General features: G+C 37.7%; 1 protein-coding gene across 2 annotated transcripts in view; it reads right to left on the bottom strand.

Moving 5' to 3' along the window:
- Nucleotides 1–13,205, bottom strand: part of ccdc85cb (coiled-coil domain containing 85C, b) — a 74,811-nt gene extending 61,606 nt beyond the window's left edge. For both annotated transcript variants that reach the window (XM_051654837.1, XM_051654838.1), the window contains exon 1: nt 11,989–13,205. In XM_051654837.1, the coding sequence (XP_051510797.1) occupies nt 11,989–12,688 (700 nt within the window). In that variant the 5' untranslated portion in view covers nt 12,689–13,205. The remainder of the gene's footprint in view (nt 1–11,988) is intronic.
- Between the last annotated feature and the right edge of the window lie 10,469 nt (nt 13,206–23,674).

Raw genomic sequence — 23,674 nt, 5'->3', positions numbered from 1 at the left:
TAAACATGGAAAGAGAGATGAAGGCTGCACCTCGACAATGCAAAAACCTGTGGAATTCTGATTATAACTGCTCATGTAAACATACTCACTGCAGCAAAATGAGTCTCATTTAAGTCTCACGCCTCTCAGTTTATTCAGATTGAGAAAATTCCTGACAGGCGGAGGTTTTCTTTGACAATAGCCAGCTGAGTTGATCTCTCTGTGTTGCCTAACACACAGAAATGGTCTCATTTAAGAAGCTACAGCAACAAAGGAGTTGTACACCTGGAACTGATGAATGTAGCCCAGGAAAAAGCAATTTAGAAGTGCCTCAACAGATGAAAGTTCAAGAGGAATGAAATGAATAAAAGAGCTTGGCTACTTTTTAATTATCCTTTTAAAATACTCTATTATGATTTGTTGTCCTTTTTAGAGCTTGAAAGCCCCTGGACACCACCCACTTTCACTGTATGGTAAAGACCAGCTCAGTCATTCTCGCCAAATGAAGAAAGCCTTACGGCTTTGGAATGACACAAGGGTGAGGAAATGATAGCATTTTCTCTCCACACTCTTGACAGCATGCACAAGAAGTTGTGTGTAAGAATGCCATGCTGTGATTCATCAGTCTTTTACACACTGGTAAAACAAGTTTTAATAGAGCAACACTTCCTATTCTGGTCAGCAAAGTGGCACACCCTTTAAACATTGAGGATATTTTTAGGATAGATACATGCCAAACTTAAGCACTCTGAAATATTGGAACATTTCAAATTACGCTGATTTTTGTATTAAAAAAATAAATAAATAAAAAAAATCCTTAAGAGATTTTTAAGTGAAGTGTGAATACTTTCTTCAATCCTGTTTTAATATGCAAAAACAACTATTAGTCAACCATTAGGTTTATTTCCCGACCAGCCAGACACAGCAACATTTGGCTCAACAAGTGGCGTGACTTTGGGGTGGGGCAATCTAACTAATGGAAGACAGACCGAGTGTTTAGGCATCCTTTTTGAAAACTGTCATTATTTTTGCAATTCCATTTGGTGCCGCAGTTGGCACAGACATTACCCACTTTAAATAAAAAACTGAATAATCTGTGCCCTTAACAAGCTCATCCAAAAATGGCAAGTGCAACACCAACATTTCAAAATTGTCAAACGTAATCTATTAGGCTTATAGTTAATGTCAGGATAAGCCAAAATCCCAAGCATCAGTCATAACGTTGGCTCAGATAATTGCCATATTACTGCCAAGATTACACTTGTGCTTTTAAAGATGTAGGACAGAATCAGGTAATTAAGAGATAAAGTCATAATGCTGAACCGTGACAATTACTCACTGTCTAAAAGTTCAATTTTGTGAAACAAAATTTTGGTCTGAAATCTGATTCCAGGTCCAGTTCTTGTTGCAATTCCATTTTACATGCAATATGTTAGCTTTGAGAACATTGACCCCATGAGCCAGTGTTATCCAGATTCCCACATCCATTCAGAAGTTACCCAATAACTCCAAGCAGGATGCAACAGGATTGTGTGTACCCCCCCATTGGTCTCAGATAATACCTCCTCTGTGCACCATTGCCATTTTCTACCTCTAGTCTGTCTGTCTGCTTTATGCCCATATTCTTCTGTTTCATAACAAAAGCAGGGATTTCCTTACAAAAATGAACCATGGTAACTAGCGCTGAATATATTAATCAAAATAAAGTAAAAATGTGATTATCAAACTGCAAGGGCTGCGATTTAATGAAATGCAACCCCAATTTCGAAAATGATGGGACAGAATTGAAACGATTCACCCTGTGCTATATTGAAAGCACTACAACACAGTATTTGATGTGAATAAAAAATAAAAAAATAAAAAATAATAATAATATATATATATATATTTCTTTTTTGGGCACTGAAGACACAAGTTTGTTAAAGTTGGCAAGCAGAATTTTCCTCAATTCATCCATTACACAGATCTTCAGTTGCATAATTGTACGGGGCCTTCGTTGCAGTATTTTGCTCTCATAATGCGCCAGAAGTGGTGCACATTCTCAATTGAAGACAGGTCAGGATTGCAGACAGGTCACACTCTCTGCTTATAAAGCCATGCACTTGTAATCCGGGCAGTATGTGGTTTAGCGTTGTCCTGCTGGAAAACCACTTCTGAATGCACGTGATCTCCATTCCCTCAGACGTCACTGTCTTAAAACTGTCATTAGTCTGTAATGGATATCATGACAAGCGTTCAGGTATACTTCGGTAAACCTTAGTAAACACCATTTGTCACTGCATCCAGAGATGCAGGTTAAGACTTTACTATGCAAAGCAGTAGTCATACATCAACACTGTCCAGAAGCACCACCGACTTCTCTGGGCTCAGCCTCATCTAAGATTGAAAGTAGAATGGTGGAATCGTGTTTTGTGGTCTGACAAGTCCACATTTCAAATAGTTTAAAAAAAACAACAACAAAAAAAAACAACAACAAAAAAAAACAGCCTTTGTGTTCTCTGGTCCAAAGAGGAAAAGGACCATCCAAGCTGTTATCAGCATCAGGTCCAAAAGCCAGTGCCCGTCATGGATTGGGGGTGTGTCAGTGCCCATGGCTTGGGTAACATGCACCTCTGTGAGGGCACCATTAATGCAGAAAGGTATGTACAAATTTTGGAGCAACATATGTTGTCATCCAGATGCCGTCTTTTCTAGGCACATCCCTGCATTTTCCAAAAAGACAACGGCAAACCATATAATGCCCAGATTACAAGTGCATGGCTGCATAAGAAGAGAGTGCAGGTGCTACACTGACCTGCCTTCAGTCCTGACCTGTCTCCAATTGAGAATGTGTGGTGCATTATCAAGCACAAAAGAAGCCAACAAAGACCTCGTACAATTGAGCAGCTGAAGACCAGCATAATGGATGAATGGGGGGAAATTCTGCTTGCTAAACTTAACAAATTTGTGTCTTCATTGCCCAAAAGCTTAAGAGTTAATAGAAGAAATGGTGATGTAACACAGCGGTAAACACTCCACTGTCCCAGTTTCTTTTACTTTTTTTATTATTAATTTAAGGTAAAGCAGCAAAGGTAAAACATCAAATAATGTTTTGTTGTAGTGCTTTCAATATAGCACAGGGTGAATAGAATTTACAAATATCTCTTTCTTTTTACTTTTTTTTTTTAATTAGCATTTTCCATACTGTCCCAACTTTTCGTATTTAGGGTTGTAAATAAATAGTTCCGAAATCGCCGTTCTATAGTGTGTAGTGCTTTCTGAAGTGCATAAATGGGGTCAGTCTATTAGAAATACTTTGTCTGAGCACACGAGGCTCCTGATCAAATTATGTTTAGGTGCGTTCGGAGCGATTTTGTGCTCTATACACGCAAATTCTATATGGTCTCCTGAATGACCGATGTGCTCTGAGTTCGGTTCGGTGTGCTCACGTGCGCTGAGTATATTATTTTTAAAGTGCATTAGATTTACTACTTTCACATCTGTGTTATTCCACATATGTTTGGCCACTACAAGTTACTATACAAATCTAAAATAACCCCATGGCACTGGGCTTTTGTGGACAGAAGGGAAGATAAGAGCAGTTCACTGCATTAACAGGCTGTTGTCAACTCATCTACAAAAGTCTTCTTTCAGTTAAATTCCTTCAAAAATAAAGGCTTGAGAGTTTAAAGCTGGAGTATGTAATGTCTGCGACACTAGTGCCACCGGACAGAATTGCAAAAATAAACATTGTTTTTAAAACAGCTTTCTGAAAACGCCCCTTGCCTGCAGTTGTTCAAACAGTCAGATAGTCCCACCCCAAACTCGTGCCATTGATTTCACGGGCAGAGTGCACGGAGGTAGGCAGGTACATAGTTAGACAGGCAGGTAGGCCATCCAATTGGACAGGCCTTTTACAGGCCAGTGACTGTCACAGATAAAGGATTTTTTTCTTTTCTTTTTTTTTGTCAGAGCACTTGATTTATTGATTGCTGTCAGGAGGCAGAGATTTCAACCAGTATAACAAAAAATGCTTCTGGTATAAATTGCAAACTCTAGCTTTAACCGGACTGCATAGCAATGCAACTGAATGACATTCGGTTCCGTAACGTTTATCAAACATGTATTCTTCCACCCATTGTAGCTGGAAAACCATCCTAAAATACTTAGTGTTTCCTGTGCTCAGCAGAATGCAGAGTGAAACAAATAGTGCAACCAGTGTAGTCCGATTCTTGAAAGAATTACTAATCTGAGCCAGTTCTTTTGAACCTTCCTCATAAAACACACAGTGCTACCCCTCCTAATTAGGGGCTCTTATGAAGTGATTCTTCTGAATTTACACTGCAAAACATACAGTACATTGCTTACTTATGAACAAATGACTCTAATCAGCAGAATCAAAAACTTACTGAATCATGGAATCTGAAATTAAACTTGAATTGTTTCTGTCACGTGTACTTAATGCTCATGAGACCTAAATCAGAGCAATTACTGGGATGGTTATTTATATGACAATGTGTTGATAAAGATACACGGGTTTTATGTTTAATTTGTGGTATTTTATTTATTTTTTTATTTTTATGAAAGAATGAATAAAATATCTTAATTTAAAAAGTCTACACCTTTTTCAAAAATCTGTTAAAATATTAAATAATCTAATTTTGTAACAGGCTACTAAAGGCAGTTAATCCAATTTCCAATGTGTTATTTTCAAATATTTTCCTCAAAAGTAATAAAAGAATCGTTAATGAAATCATTAAGAAACCAGAAACACTAAGAAGAATCAGAAACCGATATCATTAATTCCCTAAAATTGTAAAACACACTTTCCTGGCAAATACCAGTAACTTCAGTTATTTCTAATTATATTAGGCAACTGATGTAGGTAAGGCAGCCTTTCTAAACACTTTTCAATAGTTAGTAATTGCACAGTATGCAGTAATTTAATCCAATTAATGTTAATGTAAGTAAGGGATAATGTACAGTCAAATCAGTCATTATTACAAAATAAACCCAACGGGTGATCAGGACTTGGTCTTGTATGCTCAAACAAATAGAGCAATGCTTTGGAAACACCACAGAGCCACTGTGCTTACACTTTTCAGGGGTATCAACTTACAAAAGGCTTACTTACAGATGTCCCGGCATTTTAAACTGGGACAGGAGAAAGTATTTTACATACCAAAAAAATGACACACTTCACCTTTAAGTGCACTTTCACAATCTGAATTACTATCAAAATTTAGATCATTTCAAAAATGTCTCACCACAGAAACCACAGTTAAAATTTGCAAGCAATGTAGCACTTCTACATGTGTGAGAGTGGCCTGAACTCTTGACACTATAGAATGATGAGCAGTTGTGCAGGCTGCAGCACAGCTTGTGACAGAGCTTTGAGGTTAATGTAATGAAATATGAAGCTGTCTGTCTCTGGTGATTACCGCAGCACCATCTGTGCATTGGGACGGCCAACGTCTCGACTGACTGATGAGATCTCTTTAGGAGCAAAGAGAGCAAGGGAACGCACACGCACACACACACGCACACTTTACAGTTCATCAGCTGTTTGCCTAATTGCCTTACACCAGCCAGCCAATATCTCCAGCAAATCCCTGCACAGGTCCCACTTCACCCATTTATCCCTTTCCTGCAGCTTTTAGTGTGTGTCTGAGTAACCCCTGTGGAATCTACATGCACATTCTGAACATGTGTGCGTTCAACCCGACACTTATTACATGACATTAAATCCAGGACACACACACACTAACCTCTGGAGCTTAACCATAATAAAATGTATTTTATTGATTGGACGAGCTGGGATATTGACAGGCCTCTTTAAGAACAAAGTAGACCACCACATACTATGCACAAGCTATTGCAGACAAGTCATTAAGAGTTTATCAGGATGTAAATGGGTGAATGTAACTGAAAATGAATGAAAATTTTTGGTCTGTTCTCTTCTTTTTGGAGCTTGGAATTTTTGCATTGTATGGATATATTCACATCATTTCTCTATCAAAATATCTACATTTGTGTTCCACAGAAGAAAGAAGTGGTTAAATCCATGTCTTCAGAAGCGATATGGTAGGTGTGGATGAGAAACAGATCAATATTTATCAATATCAATTTTTTTTTTTTTTACTATAAATCTCCACATTTACTTTCACATTCTTCTTCTTTTGTTTTTGGCAATCAACATTCTTCTTACATATCGCCACCTACTGGGCAGAGAGGAGAATTTATAGTAAAGAAGGACTTAAAGGGCTAGTTTGCACAAAAATTTAAATTCACACAGCATCATTTACTCACCCTCATGCCATCTCAGATGTGTCTGATTTTCTTTCTTCTGTTGAACATAAATTAAGAATATCTCAGTTCTGTTGGTCCTTACAATGCATGTGAATGAGTACTGACATTTTGAAGCTCCAAAATAAACATAAAGGCAGCATAAAAGTAATCCTTATGACTTCAGTGGTTAAATCCATATCTTCAAAAGCAATATGATAGGTGTGGGTGAGAAACAGATCAATATTTAAGTTCTTTTTTTACAAAATATTCTCCTCCCTGCCCAGTAGGTGGCGATATGCACAAAAAAATGTGAATCGCCAAAAACAAAAGAATGTTAAAGTGGCCCATTGTACATAGGCCCTGTCCCAATACCCACACTTGCAGTCCTGATACTTAAGTGGGCATGCACGCGGTACAGAATAAGTGTTCAAGAGTGTCCAATGTCTAAAACATGCCAAAGCTCAGTGCACTTATCCCACTCTAAATCCACACTAGTGTGAATACCGCTTCGGAGTGATCTTCCTGGCTAAGTGTATCCCAGAGTTCATCACGTTCAGCGGCCCACACCCAGCCTACTCGAGAGATCGGTGTATTTTCGGCAAGATGACATCAAGGCTTTTCACTATAAGTTATTTATTATAATCAGATAGTAAACATAAGCACATATTTATTTTTGTATATATAAATATATTCAAAATAAAGCACAATATAATGTCCCCAACTGTTTGGGATGACTTAATAGCAGCAACATAATTACAAAATATATCTTTATGTGTGTGTATATATATATATATATATATATATATCTCTTTATTATTCTTCTTGCCCATTGATGATGCTGCTGGTGATTTTGGTCATTTATCAGCCAGTGTTGCGGTTTAGTAAATATTGTTTTAAAGCAATCTTTGGTCTTATATAAATTACAAGCCAAAGCATATACTTTAAATGGTTTGTAGTAGCTATTAATGGATCAAACAGGTTTACAGAATAAAGTTTTTTTAATTAAGTTTTATGCAGTGTATTGAGAAACAAAATAGAAATGGCTTATATTTCATATTTCACAATTATGGATGATGCAATTGTACTTTTTTTTTTTTTTTTTTTTGCAGTTAAACATATTTTAATCTGCAAAGTATTGAAAATCAAAATGATTAAAAGTAATTAACTAGGAACAACGGATGGCACCTTTCTCCCATCGTGGTTAAAGTGGAGATTGATTGTAAAAAAGGACTTAAATATTGATCTGTTTCTCACCCACAAATCATATCACTTCTGAAGACATTGTTTTAACCACTGGAGTCTTATGGATTACTTTTATGCTGTCTTTATGTGCTTTTGGAGATTCAGAATTGTGGTACCCATTTATTTGCATTGTGAGGACCTACAGAGGTGAAATGTTCTCCTAAAAATCTTAATTTGTGTTCTGCTGAAGAAAGAATGTAATACACATCTGGGATGTAAATGATGAGAGAATTTTCATTTTTGGGTGAGCTATTCCTTTAAGATGATAAAGTAAAGATAAATTAAAGTCACTACAACAAATACTACCATGATGTATAAATAATTTACAATTTTGTAAACGTTTTTTTTTTGTTGTTGTTGACATTTTTGTGAAATGAGAACTGTATTTTTTTTCTTTTTTAAATTGTCATGCAAATAATGTCACAATGCAAAAATTCTTAATGGTCCCAAAAACATGCTTTATTTTCTTTATTGCTGGTCTTTTAAAAAGATGTTTCAGAGGCCCACATTGTAGGGTAAGATGGGGGAAGACATCCCCCGGGGTAAGATGACCAGATCGTAAGATGATCTTGTTTACTTGCTATTATATGTCTAAAACAAACTTTTAAATACCTTAGAAAGATACAATGCCAATAGTGTCGGAAATGAACGGGGACTCGGGGCAAAAATGTCACAGAAATTGACAAAAATATTCCAGAAATTCCAAATATGGGGGCAAAAAATGCCCACACAACGAGTTCCCGTGTTTTATTAATAATATCTGATAAAATTACAATTACATACATTGCGATCTTCTTTTGACTTTTCACTGAACATTATTTTTTTTCCCGCCGTCCAGTTCCTCGCACCATCACGCACACAGACAGGCTCTCCGCTTCTATCAAGACGCATCAGTTCGGTATTGTACTCCCACGTTAAATTCCGTAACCGTTCACCCCTCTTGTTCAAAATAAACTGTCCTAGCGGGTAACGCTCTCGCTCATGGTGCTGTACTGTACTTCCCTGCCCTGTCTCACCTGCTAGAGGCCAAAAGTGTGCAAGGGATGGATGTTATATAAAGAAGGTATGAGAAATCATAAAACATAATCTAACCAAACGCTACAATTTACTTAATAATAATAATAATAATAATACCTCAATATCTTAAATAAATGTTATTATTACAACTGTAATACAATAATACATATACAGAACAACCACTTTTAGTGTTTGAATCAATCATATCTCTCACTAAACATTGTGTGAAATGTTTATTTTTGCCTTGTTTTATTCAGTTGGCATACAGGAGCTGATAACAGTTTGCTTAATAACCTCATTCCATATCTGGATAATTTCTGCAATATGATAGAGGATACATTTCCTCCTCTATGATATTGCATTATATTAGTTTTGTAAAGTATGTTAACTTAATAGCCAAAATACTTGGACATACTTGAATGAGAATAAACCTGAAATAGGAATGTGTTTCAGTCACAATGTACTTTATGTAGTTTAGAGACAATTTAGAGACATTTAGAATGTTACAAATGGCTATTTCTATTTAAATAAATGTATTCTTAAAATGTTCTGTTTGTCCAAGAATCCTTATGCAGCAATGCAGGTCTCTGGGATTTAGAAGACCAGTAGTGAGGTAAGATGGCCCCTTTCAGAATTTTAAATGTTGTGCTGACAACAAAATTAGCAAATGTTTCTATGTATTTCCCTTGATAATATGCTGGATGATGCATCATCATCCTGTACATTCTCAAAGTTTATCTATACTGTATATGTAACAATTTAAAAGTAAAAGAACATTGTTCTTAAGGGGGGCATCTTACCCTATTTCACAACATGTATATTTAAATGTTGTAACATTTAAAAGTTATATATGCTTTCTAAACACTGACAATTGCACACATCAGAAACAAAACAAAAAGAGTCAGAGATAGTCTGTGTACCACACAAAACTGACATTTTATCTGAAATCACAGCTTTCGTAGAGTGCAGCTAAAGTCAGGCTTAACAAGCCATTTCATTACAGTTTTCAAACAGTTAGCTCGTGTGGGTGTTGAGGGCTTGAGAGGAAATTATTGATTTCTGCTCTGCTTAATGTTTCTATAAGGCCCTCCACAGCCTGAGAAAACAATGACCTTCAGCAAATCCAAAATCCATGATCTACTGTAAAAGCAATTAACGTAACACCTTTACTCACGGCCAAGCTCACATGCTACAGTTGTTTTATTGATCCGAGGTGATTTAGGTAATTACCACTAGTATAATTAGCTACATCTTCAGTAATGCTTGCATTTGAGATCACTTAATATTACGGTTCCCTATTGCATAGCCTACATTCCATTACCGTAATCAAATATGTTGTAAAAAAATCTGTTCATGTTCCTCTCGTTTCTTATCTTCAGATGATCACAGAGATTTGGAAGACTGCCCAAAGACTAGGCGTACAAGCCCTCTTTCATGCCCAACATCACAAAACACAGCCAGTCCAATAAACACAACCAATCAATGTGTATTAACTTTCATTTCTGCCACAATCAAACTGTACCTGCCTTTGCAACTATGTGACAACAATAATTTATGTATCAATTTACTCAAAAGAATGGATTTATATCACTATATTAATCATACAAATTACCATGTTGACAATTTGGTATGAGAGCTACAGATCAAGAAAATGTTTTTCAAAGGGACTTTAGCTGATGTGGTTTTAGAAATCAGACTGTCTTCTTAGTCTACAGCTGTTAATGTTTTTGCCACAGCATACATATGACTTTTCAGTGAACTCTGGGTCCCAATTAACAGCATATTTCTTTTTTGACATATGTATAATCTATAAATCTATAGTTTATTATTATTATATATTATTATAGACTAGCAACATTGATCTAACCTCCTGTGTGAAATGTATGTTCTGTTTGAATGATTTTTGAAATTAGGAAACAAACGGCATAATAATGGACTCATTTAAATAAATATGCTCTTTATTTTTTAAAAGGGGGGAAAGAAAACTTCCTGTAGCTTTTGTCAACAACAAAAATGTCATTGATGCATGCCCTTATACTTGAAAACCATGAACAATACTTTGCAAGATAAAAGGAAATGCGACCCAGGATACATTAAATACAAGTTATATTTTTATGGTGGGTCGCCACTTGATTTCCAATGTAAAATCTGGGTCCCGAAGCAAAACCAGTTGATAACCACTGGTCTAGCTGATCCCACAAAAGCTCAATGGGGTTAAGATCCATAACACTCTTTTCCAATTATCTGTTGTCCAATGTCTGTGTTTCTTTGCCCATTCTAACCTTTTCTTTTTGTTTTTCTGTTACAAAAGTGTCTTTTTCTTTGCAATTCTTCCCATAAGGCCTGCACCCCTGAGTCTTCTCTTTACTGTTGTACATGAAACTGGTGTTGAGCGGATAGAATTCAATGAAGCTGTCAGCTGAAGACATGTGAGGCATCTATTTCTCAAACTATAGACTCTGATGTATAGCCTTCATTCCTCAAATCAATGATTGACTGACGAGTTTCTAGAGAAAGCAGTTTCTTTTTTTTTTTTTTTGCCATTTTTGACCTAATATTGACCTTAAGACATGCCAGTCTATTGCATACTGTTGCAACTCAAAAACAAACACAAAGACAATGTTAAGCTTCATTTAATGAACCAAATAGCTTTCAGCCGTGTTTGATATTATGGCAAGTGATTTTCTAGTACCAAATTAGCAATTTAGCATGATTACTCAAGGATAAGGTGTTGGAGCGATGGCTGCTGGAAATGGGGCCTGTCTAGATTTGATTAAAAATGACTTTTTTCAAATAGTGATGGTGCTGTTTTTTACATCAGTAATGTTCTGACTATACTTTGTGATCAGCTGAATGCCACTTTGGTGAATTAAAGTACCAATTTCTTTCCAAAACTGTACATTATTCCAAACTTTTGGCCGCCAGTGTATATTTGTAAATATCTGAATATTTTGCATTAAAATGTTTTTTCTAATCAAACAACATTAAATCAATAGTTTTTTTTTTATGTTTTCATTGTATTTCGTTATACTATGTCATTCACAATGCTTTAGGGATTGTAGCTCATGTCCTGATGAAACGAGGCAAGCCTAAAGCACTGATTTGCTGTCTGCTACTTTCTAGCCAGAGGCAGGTAGTATTTATAATTTAGGGGGAGGGACAATCCCATTCTAAAGAGCATTTCATTGGACCAAAAATTGGGCATGCCCATGACTGCATGATGTCAAAAATATTATGGTCTGGTTTTCCAAGAAAAGAAAACTGTAAATTTTAAATGTGTATATCTACATATTTTCTCCCATCCCAGCATAATATGTAAAAACAACAACAAGTAAATAATTTTTTGGTTAATTTCCCCTGAAAATATAATAACTGTGGCTCTGTGGGATTTTCACGGTGCATGTGGACTAAAAGCCACAAAACAACTTTGATTTCATGGGGTCTTTAATAATGACACCAGCAAAGACAGTCGGCTATACTCACCATTGAGTCCATTAGGAATACTCCTGTGGTGATGTGGAGTGGGGAGATCGTCCATCGACCGCCTTATGGAGCCTATCTTAGTCTCTACAGCCTTGTGTATATGGTTATGATGGTGGTCTGGGCTACCAGCACTTCCACCGCTGGAGGTACTGCTCCCATCCCCAACATCTCTAATAGTGCCAGAGCCTCCATTGAGGTTGCCCAGGCTGGACTGGCTGTCAATGGAACTCCTAGATCCAGCTCCATTCCTATCTTCATCCAACATGAGAATGATCTCCTTCAGCTCTGTGTTTTCCCGCAGAATGCTCTCCTGGCTGACCTCCAGTTCCTTGAGTTTCTGCTGATAGGTGCTCACCTCCTTCCACACAGCGTTCACTGTATACCTCCCAAATCTCTGCCATTCCCGTGACAACTTTTTACCTTTTTGCCGATCATCGTCCAGAAAGCAGCAGAGCTCCCTGAGCTCCTGGATGTCATCCTGCAGTTTCTGGTTTATCTCCTTTAGATTACGTATTTCGTGGAGGTGCACCTGCAGTCTGCGGTTGACATCCTTCATCATGTTGCTATGTTCAAGCATTAGGTTCATCTTCTCACCGTCAACTCTTCTCAGTTTATTGATCAAGTCCTCTTTGCTCCATCTGAGCAGTTCCTCATCAGGGATCTTACTCAGGTCATCACTAGGACAATGCTTGGCCATCATGACTTGTCCAGAGGTACAGTTTCAGGGTAAAATGTTCAACACAGAACACAATGCAGATCCAGATCTAACATGGTGTTATGTTTCAATCCCAAAGCAATGTAAAAACTCATTTTAAACCATAGCATTAATGAATTAGATTTTGTAAAGATCTACAAGAATCCCTTGGAGAAAATGGAAGACTGTGCATCAACTGATTTGTATTCCAGATGCATTTATTTTTGCACCAACATCTTTAATAACGCTTCACTTACCCACAACATCGCATTAAAGCAGGCATTCAAATCCGAAAATATCCGTGATATGACTGAAGCGCAGAATTTCGACAGTGGAAAAAATCCTTTAGACACGCGTGATCGTACAGGTTTCAAGAGCAATATTTCAAAAAATAACAGCTACAAACATCGCAGGCATTCAAAATCACGCATCCGTTCATAGTGAAAGGCAGCGGAACCTCGAAATATCCGATTATGTTATGACTCTTCACTCGTGTGAACAGCGCACGGAATCTCAGGTTCAGTTCTTCCTCTGGACTGCTGTGAAATGATCAGACTCAAGAGCGTATCTGAGCAGGTACAGTGATGAGAGGCAGAAAGCGGGATCTGCCCTCTTAAAGAGACAGCGCTCTCATTCCCCACACGGATCTTATTAGATGTTTGTCTAAAACGCTTTGGCAGAAATCACCCATTCACATGTCATTCGCACCTTCCACAGATCATTTACCTTAAAGGGATAGGTCACCCAAAAAATGAACATTATCTCATCATTTACTCACCTCATGCCATCCCAGATGTGTATGACTTTCTTTTTTCTGCAGAACACAAATTAAGATTTTTAGAAGAATATCTCAGCTCTGTAGGTTCATACAATGCAAGTAAATGGTGGCCAGAACTTTGAATCTACAAAAATCAAAAAGTTACTCAGTATAAAAGTAATCCATTCGACTCCAGTGGTTAAATCCATATCTTCAGAAGCGATATGATTGGTGTGGGTGAGAAACAGATCAATATTTAAGTCCTTTTTTTTTACTATCCACATTTTCTGAGCAACCACTGGGCGACGCCATGATGATTCTAATTGCCTGTTTTCTGTTTCTTGTCTCGAGACTTGATGTAAAACTAAAAGCGATCCAGGTGGAGACAAAAACACAATTTAAGTGCTATTTGGAGTGAAAATGTATTTCATAACAACTCAAAGTAGTTAATGATATCAGTGTAACTAACCTCGGACCATCATGTCATCTACACACTGAGGCATTGTCAGTTAAAAACACTCTCGACTCTGTGAAGTGTCGGCACTGTTCAGCCACGTTTTATTTTTTTAATTTTTTTTTTGGGCCAATTTTTTACAAATGTAATACTTTAAACATCACATTACACGCTAAGAATATATGCTGATGCAAGTGGAAAAACTGGAGACCGGAAATTGAAAACAGTTGAATCGTGGAACACTTCTACGTTCAGGAAAAAGGTGGATAAACCTCCACCTTCGACCAGCCCCGACCAATAGGTGGTGATATGCTTGAAGAATGCAAATTGCAAAAAACAATAGAAGAGGAATGTGGAAGTGAAAGTTAAAGTGTAGATTTATAGTTAAAGAGGACTTTAATATTGATCTGTTTCTCACACACACCTATTATATCGCTTCTGAACATATAGATTGAACCACTGGAGTCTTGTAGATTTCTTTTATGCTGACTTTTAGCTGATTTTTAGAGACTCAAAGTTCTGTTCACCACTCACTTGCATTGAATGAGCCTACAGAGCTGAGATATTTTTCTACAAATCTTCATTTGTGTTCTGCAGAAGAAAGTCATACGCATCTGGGATAGCATGAGGGTGAGTAAATTATGAAAGAATTTTCATTTTTGGGTGAACTATCCCTTTAAATAGAAGACATCTAGCTTAAGTTAGGATGTAAAGTTCACACTTAGGCTAGTAACTACTAGTAAGTTTGCAAATAAGTCGGTGCTAAATTTTGTTGCATCACCTGTTCTTAATGCAAGACTTAGCTACTGGAGCAGGCCATAAGCTCTATGTAAAGCAGTAGTGGCATAATATGGCTTTTACCTTCAATGATCTAATAAGCAGCCTTCATATTTGTACTCAGAAGTGTTGAAAAGCCATGCACTTGGGCGTCACTTTGTTTTAAAAAGTGGTTGGGACAGTTTGTGAAGTCACAAAGTGGCGAAACTCATGAATATTAGGTTATGTGAAGATGTAAACGAATAAGTCAAATAATCTTTTACTGTTTTGATAAATAGTCATTCTTAATGACTAATTCAAGCACTCTTATAAATATTTTACATGATTAATTTGATAACTTGATCCATACATGTAACACTGTCAGTACTGAGATTTTGTTAGTCAGGGGATAAATACATAGATCAGAACAGCATGCAACTGTATGACTGAGTCATGGTTAAGTTTATGACTTTAGTTCTAAAAGCTCTGGGTTCTAAACAGCCCTAATATAATATTTAATACATTTCATCTGTATGTTAGTGGATGTATATCATGAGTGTGGACATGTTTGTTTGCATTGTGCTTTGCGATTTAACTGGAAAGGAGCACGAGCTGCAGAACAGCGGAGTGAGACGCACGAGAGAACATCGCTGTCCAGCGCCCGCTGTCACTTAACGCCACTAATAACAGCCGCAATGTGCACTCATCATAACATAAAAATAAACTTTATCGCCGGATCACCACTCATTATAACACACATGCACGAAATGGAAACCAGATTTTTCTTCTGCATTAGACACTAACCTGACGAAATCTATTCCAAAAAAGACAAAATTGGCAAAAGCAAAAAGTGGACATAGGCGTCATTTACAGGTGAGATGGGTGGGAAATGTCCCTACCAATTTTTGCCTTTGCCAATTTTGTCCCCACAACTTTATTGGACTAGTTTTCTCGCTCCGCTATTCCACAGCTCACACTCCTTTCCAATGAAATCGCAAAGCACATTGCAAACAATTGTGTCCCGCTCATGAAATACTGTACATTGATTCACTAATATACAGATGCAATCATTACGTTAATAAAAAATAAAATAAAAAATTTAATTGTACTTGGGAGGTTTAGAACCCACAGAGGTCCTTAAACTTACTAATATACAGATGCAATCATTACGTTTATATATAAAAAAATAAAAAAATAAAAAGTAAAAAAAAATTGTACTTGGGAGGTTTAGAACCCACAGAGGTCCTTAAACTAAAGCTTTAAATTTAACCATGAGACCACTCAGTCATACAGTTGCATGTATTACTGATCTATGCATTTATCCACTGACCAACAAAATCCCAATACTGACAGTGTTAAATGCATGGATCAAGTTATCAAATTAATTGTGTGACATTTTTATTAGAGCGCTTGAATTGGTCATTGTAACAGGGTTAAAAATGGGCAAGGAGGAGGCGGGAACCAGACGAAGCATCAGAGTAATATTTGAGTGAAAACTTAAACAAAAAGACACAAAACACACACACACACACACACACACACACACACACACACACACACACACACACACACACACAGCAGCTGCAAATGGCTCTCTCTCTTGAACTGCCGCATCCGGTTCGACCTTATCCCTCTCCTCGGCTGATTAGCCCGATTGGGGGCCAGCCGTGCACACTCATAAGGCTTTTCTTCTCTTATATTTTTATTTATGCATAATATGCAATTTTTTTATGTACTGTATGTATGACCTACTACATTTGCCACAAAGTGCAGTATACACGCAGAGCACAATGCAATAGCATACTTGACCTTCCAATAATAGGAAATAATATCAGCTGTGATTTTTAAGATACATTATATCGACACATTATTTTTTTATTTTTTTATTTTTTTTTACACAAAATTGGGTTAAAAAGACATTTTTGAAATAATTGTATAATTTTTTTTAATGAAAACGGGTTTGCTGCATGAAACATGCCCATTAAACATGACAACAGTTAAACACAACAAAATACACAATGTGCACTGTTCCATATATACTTTTTTATATAAAAGGCAGTGTGCTATTACATTCAAAAAATTATTTTAAAATGTATGCATTTAATATATCTTAAAGAAGTAAATCTTAAAAATAGGCAAAACTATTTTTTTGAGTGTGGTCCATTCAGTGTGGGTTGCTGTACCCGGAGGGTGGCTGTAGGAGTAGGTTAACAAATGTTGCCACATAGTTAGAAATCTGAGTTGTTTATCAAAAGATTGTAAGTGTCCTGATCAAGACACTTAAACTCTGATTGCTCCAGACAGAGGAAATGAACTGTAATCAGGGCCGTAGCTGGTGTGAAAGATGGGAATAATTCTAGTTGTCCAAGAGGGCCACAACAATTTATGAATTGAATTTTTAAAAAGGCAAGTGGCCCAGAGCAATATACAGTCAGTACTGGCATTCAGGAATGTGCTATGCAGTGGCTTGTGTCTTAACCACATACGCTGCATCTGAATATCCATATATCCCTACAGGGGCTAAATACAAAATGTTTTTTCATTCCGGTTCAGAAGCTCTGCAGCCTCCTTTCCAAATGGTGATCGCTTAGAACAAAACAAAAGAACGGATAATAATGTTCTTTTTAAAATGACAGTATTCTGCGCTAAGGGGTGGATGAAATACCCATTGCAGTGTTGCCAGATCTCACAAGAGAAATAAGCAACCTGTTCTGGAAAAACAAGTCCAAAAAAAGCCACTTGTCTTACCACAATAAGCGAGAAAAAAAGCTTATTTTTTTCCCTGTGTGGTGGATTTATCGGTAAAGAAATCATAACAAGCAGCTGATTAACAGTTAAGTACAATTTTAATTACAGATCTGCTTCTGAGTCAAAACCCAGCAGCATCAAATCTGTATTAATGCATCATATCTAACAATAATTTAGTGATGACTTGGAAACAACTGAGAAATGTACTTTTTCACTCTAATAATGTTTTCCTTGTATATGGATTAACCATGCATGTACAGTATACAGTATTTTGCAATTGTACATAGTTGTTAAAAAGGTCTTCATTCACAGAATGTGACATCCACAACGGGAAATTAGGCAAAAAAAATGTGTGATTCAGTAGTTTCCTTCAGGATCAAAGCACATTTTTCATTTTTACAGGCAACATGAAGTGTAGTTCCAAAAATGTACTGTGATAAACCCTTTGGCCTTTTGTTTTATGTAAAAATTATCAGAACAAAATTAACCAGTTATAACTGGTTATCAGCATTTAAGAATAATGTTTTCACTCCGGAACAATTGAAAATCACTTTGTTACGGTTTTCGGTTACGTTCTGCTAAAAACATTATTAGTTTCCGTTTTTGTTCCTTGAACCATTTTTAGTCCCTGCTTCCCTATATAGTGTGCCAAAAACAGCACACCAATCCATACTTCCCCGTATAGTATGCCAAAATCAGCACGCCAATGGAGTAGTATGTCCAAATCCTCAGTATTCAATTTAAAAAAAAAAAAAAAAAAAACTTCATTGTCTATCACATGATGATAGAAAATTGTCTTAGGTTAGGGGCTCACAAACAACATCCAAACATAGACCCATGAAAGACTCACATAAAATTACATTAAAACTCAAACAATTCTGTAAATAAATAAGAGCAAGTGTGCAAGTCTGCATAAAGAAAAGAAAAAAAGGAAAAATTGTCTATTTGGCCTTATTTAAAATAGATTTTGTAGTGGGAATGAAAGAGTTTTTGTAAATTCTCTTTTTTTGTCAGAGGCGCTCTGAAAGTTGGGTTTGAGTGGTGCCAGTAATTTTGGTTGCCTGCTTGATGATTCTTGTGAGTTTTTCCTTACTTTTCACTGTAAAAAAGTTATACCAGGATGCAGTATTGAATGTGAGGACTGATTCGATGAGTGACCGGTATACTACTGTTAAACAGCCTCCTCAGGAGAAACATGCGCTGTTGGGCTTTTTGTACATCCCATCCACATGCTGTGTGAAGGATAGGCGATGGTCAATCTCAGTGCCCAGGTACTTAAAGTTATCGACCTGTTCCACCACCTGCCCTACAACCCTGAGTGATCCAGAGAGAGGGTGTGAGGTGTCAGGTGCTCGGCAGCCCCTGCAACACAGCTCTTTGGTCTTGCTATTGTTCAGATCCAAGGAGCTTTCCTGGAACCAGAGAACCATAGTGTCCCCATACTGCCTGTATGTGGACAGAGAGCGCTCGTCTGTGAGGCAGGCTACCAAGGCTATCATCAGCATATTTAAAAAGTGACAGTCCGTTGCTATTGCAGGTGATTTCATTTGTGTATATGGAGAAAAGAATGGGTTACAAGACACAACCCTGTGGGACTCCAGTATTTAAAAAATAAGATCATTAATCCATAAAACAAGTTTTGTGTTGACTTGCAATCCTTGGTGGCGGTGCAGAAGTGTGTTTATGTTTACTGTGTTAAAAGTAGATGAAAAATCCAAAAATAAAATCCTGACATATGAGTTTGGAGAGTCTAGGTGCCTAGCCACTGTATCCAAAAGTGTTAGGCTCGCGTCATCTACTCTTCGCTTAGCCTTATAGGCAAACTGGAGCAGGTCCAGACTCTCGCTTACCATGGTGGTCAGCTCCCCAGCTACCACCCTCTCCATGCATTTGCAGAGGATGGAGATAAGTGCCACAGGCCTGAAATCATTCATAGCTTTGGCATGGGGCTTTTTAGGAACAGGGATTATGGTCATCTACCTCCATGCCCTGAGGACAAAGCTGGCATTCAGTAACAGCTGGAAAAGCTGTGCCACCACACCACCCAGTTGAGCCGCACACTCCTTCAGTACGTGGCCCTTAACCCCGTCCGGTCCAGGAGCTTTCCTCGGATGTAACTTGGAGAGGATGAAAACGACCTTCAAATCCTCCACACTGACTGGTGCAGGGGCGTAGCTGGTGTTGGTTGGGGTCCAGTCCTCCGTAAGGTAAATACTGTTAAATCTGGCGTAGAAGGTGTTCAGCTGCTCTGCAACGGAGGCGGGATGTGGGCACTGTATCTGGGAAGGTTCCTGAGCTCTGCCCATCATGATGTTAAAACCCTGCCATGCCTCTCTCGTATTATCCCTTGTAAACCTCTCCTCCCTATTATTTTTGTATCAGAGCTTGGCCAGCTTGGTTTTGTGCTTCAGCTCCCTTTTCAGTTCATTAAAACGTTTTTTGTCTCTCTGTATAAATGCCTTTTTTTTATTTTTTTTTATTTTTTTTAAGACTGTTAAGTTGGAATACTACTGTTAGCGCAGAATGACATATACAAGCAGATGGAGTCATTGAGTATTGTTCAGGTCACCCTCACTACTCTTGAAGAACATCTCCCAATCAGTGAGCTCAAAGAAAACCCCTCAGCATTTCCACAGAATCATTATTCCAGACCTGGATGGTTTTTAAATTAATCTTTTGTGTTTTCAACTTTTGTCTGTATTTTGGAAGCAGTAATATTACATTATGAACTGAAAAATCAAGGGGAGGGGCTTAGAGACATATGCACTGGGTATATTTCCAAAACATAAGTCCAGCATTCTGTCCAATCACATTGGAGTTGTGACATACTGCTCCAACTGTGGGAGTATTCATAACAGTAAGCGAGAAGTACCCGAATGACCTACTATTTCAGCAAGATTCTGAAGTGTGGATCGACTGGACACTATCCCATAATGCCATGTTTAAAACGCTGGATAAAAAAAATGGCGGCGAACCACAAGTCGGACACCTCTTTTCAACTGTGAGTTATATATATATATATATATATATATATATATATATATATATATATATATATATATATATATATATATATATACCAAGAAAGTTGTTTCTTGTGCTTAATTGGAGCTTGTACAAAACTGAATTAATTATTTCCATGGTTGTTGTTATTATGTCATACATTCAGGTCACGGTACAACGCCTGCATTCCCAGATGAAGTATGGCTGAAATCTGTTCATACAACTTGCAAGCAGACCTAAAGAATTTTTTTTTTTTTTTTTTTGTGGGCAAGAAGTGCTAAAAAAAAGCAGTACATACTCTGACAGCATGCGATTTCAGACGCAGCTGTATAGAATGTCAGAGGGTTATGTGCAGGCAAATATTTTTGCCACTTTAATGTCATTGATGCAGATATTTAATAACCCCAAACATTGCAAGCTATAACAGAGATGCAATAGCCAAATCTAGCTTTAACCTTCATACAAACCAACTGTGAACTTACAGTACACTTTCACAGGGACAATCCACCCTTTGTAAACAGGGGTTAAGTGCCTTGCTCAAAGACACTTAAGTTTTTACCTATTATTATCTACTATGGCCTATCGCTCTCAGGTGATACCTGGCAATAGTTGATGTATCACCTGTTGCGGGCTTTGAATGTAAAACATTTCAGTTAACCCAAAGCTTACTGTTGGTATTTGTCCCTTGCCTAAAAGCCTGAGGGAAAAATGCTTTGTGTTGAAGCACAGCCCTATTCTCCAGTTAAATAGAATGCATCACTAAACAAATTAATTCAAATTCATTTGAAGGAAAAGTGAGCTGAATCCATTTTATAGGTCTAAATATGGTGATCAGTTTGTTAAGAATGGTGTTATTGCTGAAATTGCACTGAAAAGTCATGACCACTATTTAAAAGCTTTTTGATTTGTCCTTAACAAAAGAGTATTTCCTCTGGTACTGCAAGGCATTGATGGAACTTATTCACATTAGCGTTATCTTTAATTTTTCTGATTAACAATTTTTTATTGATTCACATATTAAACAGAAAAACAAAACATATATACACAGAATCAACAATTAACCCCCATTATTACCCCTCCCCCTCCCAATCCCCAACACCATTCTGGCCCCCAAAAATATCCCAGTGGTCATACATGATTATAGACACACACACACACACACACACACACACACACACACACACACACACACACACACACACACAAATAATAATATATATAAAGATATCCACCCCATTTCTCCACAAACAAGCCCAATTTCCTCAGTCTTCTAAATTACCCTTCTTCAAAGGCCGCCACCCTCCCCATCTCCGAGCATCACTCCTGAAATGAGGGTGCTCCAGCCGACCTCCATCCCTTTAAAACTATCTGTCTGGCAATCATGACACTGGTTAGGACCCAACTCTTTATGTGTCTATTCTCTACATCGATGACTGCCCCATCGCCCAAAACACAGAGTCTGGGGCAAAATGAAACCGAGCGCCCAATATGTCACACACAAACTCTGAACCTTCAACCAAAATTCTTGGATCTTAACACACCACCAAAAGACATTGGTTGTGTCTCAATCCTCTGATTGACATCTCCAGCAGGTGGATGTGTCTTTAAGACAGAATCGATGTAAATTCTTGAATTGCATAAAGCACAACTTCGCGTCTCTAGATGCAGACTTGATGTTTTTTAGAATCCTAGCCCACACTCCCTCCTCAAATACCAAGCTTAAATCTTTCTCCCATAGTCTCTTGATAGAAGTTAAAGCTCTTGCCCACAGACTCTGAATTAGCAGAGAGTAATACACTGATGCCTCATGACCTTTTCCAAAAGCAATAATCACTCCTCCCAGAGTGTCTGCCACTTTGGGGGGTGTTTGCTACTCCCAAAAATAGTACAGAGTAGGTGGCGCAGCTGTAAATACTGAGATCTGGGAATCCCAAAATGTTGAACCAAATTTTCAAAGGATCTCAACACTCTGCTCTCATATTGGTCACTGAGTGTAGTAACCCCCCTCACAATCCACTCTGACCAGCAGAAAGGGGACTTATTAATACATAATTTTGGGTTCAGCCATATGCCTGAGGCAACATTTAAATAAATGTCCGAATTAAACACTCTGGACACTTTTGTCCATACCATATGTCGCAAATGCGAGATAACGGGGTGTAACTTAACTTCTCCGGTTAGTTTGATAGAAAGGCTTTGTAATGGCGAAATAGGGGCATGAACTTCCTGTTCAATACAAAACCAGGGAGGGGCTCTCTCAGGTGGAAGCGACCAATGAGCCAAATGTCTGAGACCGAACGCATAATAATAAAACAATATTTTGGGTAGGCCTAGCCCACCTATGTCAATCGGCCTATGCAACTTACTGAAATGTAATCTGGGATGTTTACCATTCCAAATGAAGGACTTCGCTATGCTATCAAATTGCTTGAAATAAGAGAGGGGGACATCTATAGGGAGAGACTGTAGCAGATAGTTGAATTTTGGAATACAATTCACTTTAATAACATTAACCTTCCCAGTCATAATAAATGTAATGAAGCCCACCTGCCCACATCGCTCAAAAACCTTTTTATTAAAGGGTCAAAATGAACTCTTACTAAATCACACAAATTTGCTGGGAATAAACTATCCAAATACTTAATGCCCTGTTTGGGCCACTGGAAGAAGCCCAACTGAAAAGCTGTTATCGGGCAGGACGCTGTCAGAGCCAAAGCTTCGGATTTAGACCATTTATCTCTGTATCCCGAGAACTTTGAAAAGGAATTAATAATTCTGTGGAGGCAAGGCATAGATCTAGTAGGGTCGGAGACAAATAATAAAATATCATCTGTGTAAATCAAAAGCTTACGCGCCACACCTCCCGCCATCACCCCTGGAAAATCATCCTCCTTTCTTATCATGGATGCTAATGGTTCCAGGGCAAGACAGAACAATAATGGGGAAAGAGGGCAACCCTGCCGGGTGCCCCTATCCAGAGTAAAGTAATCTGAAATTAATCCATTTGTTTGTACCACCGCTTCCAGGTGGTAACTTAATCCATCCAATAAACGTATTCCCAAACCTGTACATTTCTAAAATCTTAAAAAGATAATCCCATTCTACCATATCAAACGCCTTTTCGGCGTCAAGTGAGATGGCAGCGAGTGGAGTCTAATCATTCGCCACTAACCACATGATATTGATGAAACACCTAATGTTATCAGAAGAGCTACGGCCCCGAATAAACCCACCTGATCTATATGTAAAAGAGATGTCATAACTTTACTTAATC

The sequence above is a fragment of the Myxocyprinus asiaticus genome, chromosome 25 (genome assembly GCF_019703515.2).
Source record: "Myxocyprinus asiaticus isolate MX2 ecotype Aquarium Trade chromosome 25, UBuf_Myxa_2, whole genome shotgun sequence".
NCBI lineage: Eukaryota > Metazoa > Chordata > Actinopteri > Cypriniformes > Catostomidae > Myxocyprinus > Myxocyprinus asiaticus.
This window is presented reverse-complemented; position numbering and strand designations above follow the sequence as displayed.